General features: G+C 28.9%; 1 protein-coding gene across 2 annotated transcripts; it reads right to left on the bottom strand.

Annotated features, from left to right (window-relative positions):
• Positions 1–235: 235 nt before the first annotated feature.
• On the bottom strand, positions 236–11,360 carry LOC132740743 (transcription intermediary factor 1-alpha-like). 2 transcript variants are annotated; one of them, XM_060728712.1, is made up of 8 exons: positions 11,259–11,331; positions 9,519–9,538; positions 2,981–3,852; positions 2,691–2,770; positions 2,474–2,532; positions 2,094–2,206; positions 1,478–1,562; positions 236–763 (listed from the first exon to the last, which is right to left on the bottom strand). In XM_060728712.1, exons 3-8 carry the CDS (start codon positions 3,831–3,833, stop codon positions 682–684), a joined length of 1,272 nt encoding a protein of 423 aa, XP_060584695.1. In that variant the 5' UTR covers positions 3,834–3,852; positions 9,519–9,538; positions 11,259–11,331; the 3' UTR covers positions 236–681. The 2 variants fall into 2 exon arrangements, with proteins under 2 accessions (XP_060584695.1, XP_060584704.1); XM_060728721.1 differs by lacking the exon at positions 9,519–9,538 and having other exon boundaries at positions 11,259–11,360.
• Positions 11,361–12,044: the final 684 nt, after the last annotated feature.

Genomic DNA, 12,044 nt, shown 5'->3' with positions numbered 1-12,044 from the left:
ATACATAATAAAAATAAATCTAAAATAGTAGATACTTCTGTGCAGGATGTTCGATGGTATATAAGTACGACAATATTGACGATAATTAATATATCATAATCATATGCTTGATTATAGTTGATATATAAGTAATAGCTAATTAGTGACAACTGATATATACGAAACAGGTTGGTATATTTACATAGAATGATCGGTGATATTTGATATATCAGTATTTTTTATCATAGTTGAAATGTTAGCTGATGTGTGAGGAAAAAAGTGATAATTAGGTATAAAGCTATTGTGGATATACTAGTAGATCTATTTCATTTATATGACTTGTGATTGTAAACATATTAGTATAAAAGTATTGACTATAGTTGGTACATTGATATTGGATGACTAATTATGTTTAAGATTTTAAACGGATGACTGATCATAGATCACATATAAGAATAGGACGATTGGTGCTATTTGATATATTAAGATTGTAAATGAATAGTATACAATAACACTGAAACAGTTATCAATTGGTGGTATATCAGAAACGAAGTATCACACTATAAACAAACAAGAAAGACAACATTTCTGTCTGCTAAATTGTTGTAAGAATGAATCTTCTTCATGTAAACATTTATCTTTATCACGAAAACCATTGCAAACAAATGTCATTTAATATAAATGAAATCTTCATAAATTTACTTACATTGTACAACTGATTTTATCTCCCACTTGCCACGATTGTCGATGCTTTATATCGCTGGCACTTCCATTTTTCTGAACTCTAAATAATTTGCCATGTTTTAGAGCAGCAATGAAAAAATTGCACTTCATATTTTCTAGTAACAATATAATATCTTAGATAGAATACCTGAATGTATATGACATGAAAATCTTTGAAAATCATATGTTATAATGGATGCAAATTACCTCGATGTTTAAACCTTATCAACATATAAAACATACGATGTTATATGCATATTCTATGGGCAATATTATTAAGAATACTTAGTAAAATGTTTATTTATTTGTGAAGTTAATTGTTATCATGGGCCACCGCCCATTTGCCAATTGTCAATTTCGTTTAATAAGCAAACGCCCAATACGTCCGGTTTGAAGCTTTTTGCTGGCCACTCTTTTACTGTGTTGAACCTTTGAATCCTGAATTTAAGTATAATCTCAACAAATGAATAAAACGTTTTCTTAGCAGTCGATAAATCGTCCATCTTAAATTGAATCACTTATACACAAACAGTGTATTGTATTTATCATAATTATGTTTAAATTATTCTCATAAAGCTGACTTTGTAAAAACAGTGAAACGAATGAAACATGTTTTTATTTTAATCTGAGGTCAAATAAAATACTAACTAATAGGCTTAAACTGTTTGCTTTTAAAGTTTATTTTCCATTTAGTCGCCTAAATGTCAATAAGTGATGAGAAAAGACGACTGTGCAGATAAATGAGTGAGTAAAACATAAAGTTGTAAACACATACTTGCCATCTGAATGGAAAGCGTAGGAATTTGTTCCTGCACCCGGTAGAAGGCTATTAGGATAACTATCTGGTACAACGCCAATTGCTAGAATAATACAGAAATAATTCAGTCATGTCTTCTATTTGAAATCGGCCTTAAATGAAACTTTTACTTTACAACTAAAAATAAAGAAGCTTATACTTTAGTTCGATTAAGAAATTAAGCACAATATGACATGCAAAATAATTTTTACTGCTCCATTTTATTTTCTCATAATCAAACAAACGATATGAATTGAAATACAATTTCCATTCCTTTAAACTGTTTGTTTGATTACAGGATTATGAATTGTGTAACCTATCTGATGAAAATTAAAAACCTACTTTATACCATTTGTCATTTGCAATATATATATATATAAATGTTCAGTTTATTTGGGCTTCATGACGATAGGGTAACATGGTTAGACTGAAATATATCATAAAAATGGGATGCAGAAAAGCCGACCAGCTGAAAATGTCTTTTAAGACTCGTTAAGGTGTTTTAGTCATTAAACAATGATTTGATAAATGACAAATTAAGGTTACATGGCGCTTGGACTTTTGATATAATGGAAAATCGTATGTAACCTTTTACCTATAGACCCGCTAGTGCCAATGCTTACAATCTCGATTTCAAAACTGTCCAAATGTTCAACTATCTTCGTGTCAACAAATAAACCAAGGTCACCTTTTGCTTTTTCAGAATAACTAAAAAAATCAAATTTATGATATTAACTAGTCTTATATTTAACTTTAGCAATATAAAAACATATAAAACATTTGTTTTGTATATAAGTGTGCTTTCCACAAAATGATTGTTAAATGCAACCTCACATCGATTCAACTTAATTATGTAATTACATTTGTATGCTAACAAGTATGTCCTTACACATTTAGGTTCATTTACTAATAATCATAAAATGTATATCATCAATAGGCAAGTCCAAGTTACTGTAAAATTAATTTTTATGGTACCTCATAAATGCTCCGTCGATGTTGAGATTTTTGCAAATGAGTTGCCTGTCAAGTAAATGCTGTAAACAAAAAACATCTCAAAATAAGCAAACATTAATGTGTGTTATAAAAGATTACATTTACATTAGATTTTGTCAAAGGGATGATTTTTTAGTCGAACGAATGATAAACAAAACATATAAAACTAACAACACATTCTAATAATAAAAGAAAATACTTGATTTTGATTTGTTGACGAAGCTTGAACCTTTGTCCTCAAAGTATTTGTGTTGGTTTGTACTTTTTCTTCTCCACGTGCTGATTTATATAAAAACAAAAAAACGAACAACATATCACTGTTGTATAAAATCATGTAACAAAAGTGTGAATTAGAAAATGGAAATCCAGTATTGCCTCACATGAAAATAAGGAGTGTTTTACTGGATTAAAGTTGATATAAAATTACACAAATTCAAAATGTTTAATCATGTTAGTGTCATCAAAAATGGAAAATAGTTTTAAATATACCTGCATCAGATTGCTCTGGTTTATGTATAATTCCTAATTGATTACGATTTTTCATCAACTGTTCGAGGGTACTGTCACGCTTGAACTCGTACGTTTCAATCGTATTATTCTCTTTGATTCTTTCTAGCTGGTCTCGGATGAGATGGAGATTTTGTTTGTACGACAGGAAAGTGATGAACAACTTGTAAGGCTGATCAGCTTCTGATTTTAATGTGTCTCTCATACCTTTTGTTTCTTCAACTATGCTTTCATTTTCTTTTTCTAGGTTTTCGATTTTTGTCATGTCTGCTGCCATGATATCATCTCCATTTCTAAGCATTGAATCAGCAAGTTTTTTGATATGTGAAATCATTTCATCCCTGAACAATTTGACGTCAGTAACAAACTTTTTGTTGACATCTTTTACATTGTCCTTAGTGCTCCTGATGTTTCCTAACATCGTTTTTGCTTCACGGTTATGTTTCTTTGTGTCAATTTTTAACTTTTTAAACCTTTTACTGACTTTATATCCATCGATGTGTTCAAGTATATACTCTACTTTACAGGTTTTATGGGAGATTACCACACAATCGCCACAACCTACTTGGCGATGTTCGGGACAGAAAAATTTAATATCCCCGCTAAGATGTTTAGTGCATTTATCGAAATTTGGTGTTTGTTTGGTTTTCAATTCAGCTCCGACTGATTGTACAAGTCTATGCTCCCTGTTAAGCTTGAATTGTTTGTGTGTATCAAAACATATCTGACACATTTCTTCTTCGCATTGTGAACAGAAACCATCCGAGTATGTCGATTTCTTAAGTTGCTCGCAAGGTTTACAATAATTTCGAAGTCTCTTGCCGGATACCTCCATATTTCAACAGTGGAATGATCTGAAAACAAAACAAACATGTTTATCCTTTCACGCTATTTCCGTTATATCGAATATTAAAGTTTCAGCAATTATTATATTTTGTTATTTCAGAAAGTTGCTTAAAACAGGAAACAGTAGTAAATAATGTGAATTTTTGCTAAAAATAAATTTTCTTAAAAACAAAGATTTTGTTTAGGATAAAAGAGAAAAATCCTGGCATTGTTAACCATTTCACATAGTCCTTCATCTGTCTTATTAAGTATTATTTTATTTCGATGACTTTCAATGAATTTAAAATATTTTGACCTGAAGGACAGGAACCAGATACAGGATGTATTTGTACGACTTAGCTGTATGGTATAATATTTATGAAATATGTTATTGGGTTAAAATATTTGTCACATATTTTCGGTTCGATCATTGTAAAGGTATTCCAAATTAGATTTGAACTATCATTTACGATTCATGAACTGGAATTTTAACAACAATTACAAAAATAAACATTTTATCTAAATAAGTTTAATTGAATAGAAAACGTTTATGATCTAACACCAATATATGACATACTTAAATACTTATTTACGTTAAGCTAATGTGCACAAAATATAATGAAATTAATCTTAAATTATTTGCATATTATAGATATAACCGAATTTATCAGTTCATGTTAATAAAGGGAGGTAATTAGAAATTTATTTTCTATAAAGTCAATTTTTTCAATAAGAAATGAATGCATATATTTTAATGATTACATATTTTGTGCACAAATATTTGCAATGCATATTTTACATATCTTCTATGTTTGAAAATTGTTTAATAAGCATAATTATATATATATATATTATATATTGAGATCTCGTTACAGATATTTGGATTTTTCAGTTCAGAATATCATTTAATTGATATTCTAGCAATGTAAGTTCTACCACTCAAATTATAATTTATTTAATTATCGCACTAATATTGTATTGGTATATATATTACGTCAAATGATTCTTAATACTTTTAATAAATAATAGAAGATTTAAATCAAATGCAAAGTATGATTACAGCAGAAATGCAAGGCTTTGTATAGTTTTCATTTTCACCAATTCTGAAATCAGATAAATTCAATATAAAGCATATTTATCTGTCACACTAATTCCTAAAACTTACAATAAAACTCATTAAGTTAATTATTTTATTGCTTTGTACTGATACTCTTACTAATAGCGATATGAAACATCTGTATTATATCTAAAACGTCGTAGTTTGACATTTTATAAGCTTAAACTGTTTGGTGTAACAATCAAAATGCTAAAATATGAATTTATTGATCTCTTTGCAAAATGACTCGCTTCTGTCAAACATATCTTATTCTTTCAAAATATCTGTATGTCGTATAAATATTGATCATTGCTTGTTTTGAATACACATGATCTTGAATTTTAAACACAAAGCTACGAATCGAAGCCTGTATATTGACATTGATTGTGAGCGGTAAATATCGTTGAAGCAAAGCATGGACATGAAAGCGCAATTGAAATCTCGAATAAATGGGCACAAAATGATCTTTAAAGTGTGGTGGTTCAGACCCCTGATGTGGCTTAAAGTTTGTAACACCCGAGGTTAGCCAAATGCATATCTCCTGTTTCGGCGCCGTGTGACATAAACTGTGTAAGTGCGCCGTAAAACCGAATCAAACAAAAAACCATTCATCCGGGTTTATCGACAATTTTGTCAGAAAACGCCATGAACATGAAACATTTATGTATATCAAGAGACACTTTATGTCAAAAAGTGGTAAGGTATCGGTGAATTATTATGTGTGTAAGTTTTCAAACAAATTGATGCTTCCGAAGAATATTTTGCAGGTAATAATTTTAGAATATTGTGAAATGATTCAATATCCTTTCTGCTGTACTTTAAAAGATAAATTTAAATGAAAATGTACTGAGTGTATGATAGGAACAAATTTTGCTATATGCATTTTAACATGCATGGACCTATTAAAACAGAGAATCCTCAAAAATTGAGTCGTAAACATTACATGATTTATCATAATAATTGTTGATATGGTTGAATGCTTAATATTGACATCAAGCGATGACTATGTGATTATCGAATTCTATTGTAAGATTGCATTTATCTTGGGGTGTTTTTTTTTAAACAGATTATACAGAGGATATTTGTTTGTTTGTGTGTAAGATGAAATTTTATTTCACCGAATGAGCTTTAAAAAACAGTATTCTCACGAGTGGCGTAGCCTTACAGCCTCGACATTTTTTACCAGAAACATCCCTCGCTGTCGCCCCAGCCACTGTTATACCCTCGTAAATAACTCTTTTCATATACTATAACTATTGCTTAAATGTATTATCTCGAGCTATCGACAGCATAATACAACACATAAAATGGGAAAATGATTATCAGTTTTTCATTCAATATATAAATATCATTAAATTTCAAGATAAAATGTCGTTTGAAATTTAAACTAGCTTATTCTAGGTATATGTGTTTGTCTTACAGACTGTGTGTTGCAAAAATGTATCCTATGTACACAATGTTAATTCGAACAGAGAAATTAAAACATTTCAAATATCATTGTTCGCAGTTACCGTCGTGCACTAAGTTTAAAGTTTACAGACAAATCGTATATACTTTCTTTACTGACAGAATATCAAACTTTAAAAAAATAACATATCAAAGCACAATGTGGCCATACTACGTGACTTTTGTGGATACGGTGCGCGCTTATTTTTCATCGATTCAAGTATGTATTTTATTCATAACTTTGCTGTTACTCAACCGACTTTGATCAGATAAGGCGCTGAGTACCCGTAATTATAGCTACCCACGGTATATCAAATTTTGAAAACACCTGAATAGTTTTTGAGAACATTCGGGTACAGTTTTGTTTTCATGGCCGGGGCCGAGGGGAACAGTACACACTCATTTATCACAACAAGCGATTCCTAGCAAGGCGTCCGCTCTTTTCATTGCTTCCTAGAAAAATGAATGCTAAATCTTGTATATTTACAATGTGCAATGTATCTAGTGAATGTAGCATACTTTCATAAAGATATATTGAAATGGTACGGAACACACTGTTATTTCAAAAGATACGGTACACATAAATTTTAAGTCTAATTGAAATAAATCTGAAAACAATATATAAATTTGCCTTAACTTAAAATGTGAGTGTAATTTTTTTTTTTCAAATTTATATTTTTCAATCCTATGTGAACGCTGGAGACCGTTTTGCAAGGTATCATTACACTAAAAGCTTAATGTTAAGAATCATTTAAAATCAAAAGAACATTTTAATAGAATTCGAGCACAATCCGATTGTATAATGTTTTGCAATTAATATTTTGGCTGTATCATGTTAAAGTACAAGTTGATCCATAGCAATTTGAGAAAACGAAAGTAGATATTTGGAATCTAACTTTTTTAAGAAATTGACTGGTATCAAAGTATGAGGGATATTTCAAAGTCATCATCTAAAATAGTTGGGATGGGGGATTTAATGGCATAACGAATAACAAATATGATCCTGTTATCAAACATATTCCATGTTAAAAGCTTTCGCAGTGTGAAACTAGTATCAATCTCTAAAATATATAGATATATTAAAGAAATAATTTTTCGCAATCGGTGATTTTATCGGTAAATAAGATCATATATAGTAATTATAATAATGATAATAATGAAATTACCGATTTTACAAAATAATTTACCATTCATACAAATTATTTTCTTTAACATATCACAAAATCTCACGTAGCAAATAAGCTTTGTTCTTTTGTATTGGTAATGACAGAAATATTGCACTTATTAGTTGTACGAAACAAAACTCTTGAGCCGCATTATCATAAAAGTTATCCAAACGTTTTAAAAAGCGCGATAATCTATATGGAAAGCAAAAATCGCGCATTTCTAAATTTTGTATATTTTGATTTTTTATGTTTCATTCAAATGTTTATCTTATAGATATTTATTTGGTCATTATAGATACATATTTAATTGATTCAGGGAATCATCAATATAATTGACATATGCTGAACAACAAAAGTTTCAGTCATGCAAATAAAGTTATCTAAATGTTTGCTATAAAAAAATTATTAAATGCTCTCAGTCATAGATCATTGTCTATTGAGAAGGTCATAAATGTTCCCCTTGACATTTATAATATGATGTTCCGTTATCTCTTTAGTGCGTTATGAACTAAAATGATAACTGCGGCTTTTTTATTCAAATTTTTATTTCGTTCTTTCTTTCTTTCCTTATTTGATAAATTCCCTTCAAGTAAATGCTACACTTATGATATAGAAACTATCTCGAATAAAAAATGAATTTGAATTAGTCAAGAAAACAGAACAAATATAGACGAATACCATGTAAATATTTCAATAACATACGTAAATACGCAACTTAAAAATAATTGTTGAGAGCGTAAATGTATTAAGACATAATGGAATTGCCGCATAATATGAATAATCATGATTGTATGTTATCTTCCAAGTTAGTTGTTATTATTTCGAGATTGTAAATTACAAACTATGCAAATGTTATCTATAAACAACCATTAGCTATAACCCTGTACTGTTCATGTTTTTAAAACCAATTTTTAGGAATTACCAATCTAGATATTATTCTTAAACTTCTTAAACTGACACTGAAGTATTTGATCTCTGTAATGTATAGCAATCAATATACTGTTATCAAATGAACAATTATTGATCTATCTTCAGAATGACAATATGATTACTCGTATTTCGTTTTAAATGAAAGTTTACCTTATGTCAGATTAAATGATCGACCATTATAGCATTTGCCGTTAAAGTATAACTTTCATTGTTAAAGTTTAGTATTTTATTTTCAATAAATTTAAACCAGTACTACAATCATAGTCTAGGTCGTTCAATTTCCTTTCCATTTACAGTGGTGATAATGCACAAAACATATCTATAATACTTATTTACGAATTTAAATGTTGTCATAACAAAAAAGCTGTTTTCGGACATCTGATATATTTTCAACATAATAATGTATGTTCCTGATAGTTTTTTGTTGTTGAAATAGACTCGAATAGCCAAGAATGTACCAAAGTAGCTATTGCTTTTTTTATTAATGAATGAAATTTTTTAAGTAGATCTTCAATTTTGTAAACATATTGATTTTAGTCATGAAAGACCAGATATTTCTATTTATTTATTTTGCTGTTACTGGTTGTTATGCTATCTCTGGTAGAAGTAGATATGTTAAGCTGAAACTTGAAATATAAATGAACTATAGCAACTGTAGAATTTTATATGATTATAGTCTTTTATCGTGGCATTAATTGAAATTATTATTGGTATACAGATGAAACATAAAAATACGATATAGGTCGTGTTTATACTTGGCGTCAGATATGACTTTGTATTGATATTTTAATTCAAACATTTACCTTTTTGTTAATATCGTTCATGCTGAAAACACGCATATTAAACATTTTTATGATTAATGATTTTTGTTAGTAGGATCAATGAGCGTTTATTTATCATTTATTGATATATCTTATTGAAATACTAAATAGTATTAAATTAAAGAAGCTTTAATTATCTTAAAAGAATATCTATTGGCTAAATGATATTTTACAATGAATGAGCATTAAACAAATTTTGTATTATTTGAAGCCAACATGCACACTTGTTTACAAACCTGTTTTCAACAAATGTTTGCTGAAAAATAAAATCACGTGTTTTGTTGAATTATTCGAGTTGCACGCAAATAGATATAAATAAATATGTACATGTATATTGAAGACATTAATTTTAAGTTGTTAAAACAGATGTGTCTTTTAATTTGTTTTGAAACAACACTAGGGTAAATTATATTTACTTAAGAAGAGAGCATTTTAGCTTTTTACAAAGAACTTGCTAACAAATAAGTATAATTTCAAAATAAATATATTTGTCCTCTAATAATCATTGATTGTTGTTCGATCTTTCTACAGACCTCCTCGTTATTCAACCTTTAAATGTTGAACCTTTTAACATTAATCATAGAAGAACAGTATTGATTGTTAGAGTATCATTTAAAACAAAATAGTTGAATAGAAAACAGTATTATAGTCACGGTTACAATCGTTTTATTTTCTTTGCACTTACAAAATAAGAAATACACTTAAAATATTTTTGTTATAAACTGGTTTGAAACCGATACATGTACATTGATATCTGATAAATTTTACGTGATTTGCATAATTGGTTAGAAAGTAGACAAGAAACTCCTTATTCACCCTTACACTTTATAGCATAAAGGATACGATTTAAATATAGAAATAATTCAATAAGCAGCATTATATTTAAACCGTTTTAAGTAAATTTCAGGCTATAATTTGTAGTTTTATTACGTACAAGAAGAAACGAAACTGCATTTTCTTCCAAAATAAACCGTCTTCTATTATCATATTTGTTTTTGTAATTGTTAAATAAGCGGATCAATGACTTCAATATGTAGTAAAATCATGATTGACTTCCCCCTGTCATGTGTCAATTATTTACAATAGAAAGACAAATTGGGTAATTAAAGGAAATATATATGATATTCCCACACAAAACGGGTCTAAAGACATCAACATAATTGTTTACTGTTATTCAATATGCATAGAAGTAAAGTTTGCAGTTTTCGCGAGATACCTGTCACTTAACGGTTGTTATGTTTCACATGACATAGTAATAAACATCCCTTTTATCACACCTGTGAAGAAGTTGCGAGTAGTGCAGCTTGTTGAAGGTAGAACTTACTTTAAACCGGATTACCGGTATATGTTCTTCATTTTCCTCTTTTTAGAAATAATGTTCTATGATATATTGTGCAACTCGATTGCTGGATAACATAATAACAAACGCACAATTGTTCTACCCGCAATAAACATACCTTCTTACAACCAGTTAACGAGTGTGTGTATGATCTAATTCTACATTTAAAAATTAAACGTCGCAAAGGTTTACAATTTCAGCATTATGAATATTGCAAAAACTTTACTTTTATAGTTTTTTTTCTTCTGACAAGACATGTATTAATCATCTAGTTCCATATTAATGACATTTATTTCAAAAACGCCAAAATTATGGGATATAAGCTTTAAAGTGCGAATCGTAAACAGAAAAATCGCTACCTATCTTCCAAATGAATGACTATTGTAAAATAAAATTATCTGAAAATTATATCGTTAAACTATGTTAAAGGTTTTGCTATAATTTCAACATTTAGTACATTTACAAATGGAAGGGAACATTAAGAATAAGAAGAAACGACTGCTAAAAATGTAAAACTAGTTTCTAAAACATTTTTATAGTGTAAATCTCATATTCATTATCAAAATCACTTCTCAGAAACAATCTGTGAAGAAATCGAAAAATAATACTAAGTTATAGGCATGGAAAAAAGTCTTACCCGTAACTTTAAAGTCTAAGTGCACAAAGAACAAAACAGCGTTAACACATAAACACCCACTAAACGATCTGAATAGGGACAACTGATATATCTAATACCGTATAGCCTAATACAATGTAGTATGATACATAAAATGTGGTTACTCTAAAAGGATTTAATACGTCAGTAAACATTTCCATTTGAAGCAGTACACACATTTCTTCTTATTAGATAAGGGCTTGCATGTGCATATATGTTCGACCACTATATTCTTCCGGGTTTATTGACATTTTTGTAAGTAAAAGCTGTGAAATATATTTTAATTTAAAAAAGCTTTTAAAAGGCTATTAAACACATCTGATTAATTAGACATACACGCGTTATATTACTTAATGTTAAGTTATCGGTGAATAATTATGCACGTTAACAACCTGGTGAGAATATTTTACATACCCAGAAAACAATTGTAGAATATAAATAAAATGGTTCAATGTTCATTTTTTCCTTTAGATTTAAAATAACGAGTAAACAATGCAAAGTTATGAAAGTGGTTTTGATAACCATACAAGAGCGTATGTTCCTTATTGTGCCTCCACAGAAACTCCACAAAATATATTGCTTGATATGAGCTGTATATAGAATAAAGTTTCTTTTTAAAAGGAAAGGCTTGCCCAGTTGTGCCATCAAAAATGATTTTTTTTGTAAAACCTCCTTAATCAACTCTTTATGATAAAGAAATAATTATAAAAAAATAAATAAATTGACCTTATATACAAGTAAAAAACAAGGTACCAGTGTTTTTACATG

Source organism: Ruditapes philippinarum, unplaced genomic scaffold (genome assembly GCF_026571515.1).
Source record: "Ruditapes philippinarum isolate M1 unplaced genomic scaffold, ASM2657151v2 ctg6126_1_1_1_1, whole genome shotgun sequence".
In the NCBI taxonomy this organism is placed as follows: domain Eukaryota; kingdom Metazoa; phylum Mollusca; class Bivalvia; order Venerida; family Veneridae; genus Ruditapes; species Ruditapes philippinarum.
The sequence above is the reverse complement of the archived record's forward strand: the minus strand, read 5'-3'. Positions and strand labels throughout refer to the sequence as shown.

Bases quoted from the DNA above. Each gene is read 5' to 3' on its own strand.
- LOC132740743 (XM_060728721.1), bottom strand. From the start codon at position 3,833: ATGGAGGTATCCGGCAAGAGACTTCGAAATTATTGTAAACCTTGCGAG. The intron at 2,533-2,690 runs GTATTTTCTTTT...TTTTGTTTACAG, and splicing joins CGTCAACAAATCAAAATCAA to CATTTACTTGACAGGCAACT. The intron at 2,207-2,473 runs GTACCATAAAAA...TGATTTTTTTAG, and splicing joins ATCGACGGAGCATTTATGAG to TTATTCTGAAAAAGCAAAAG.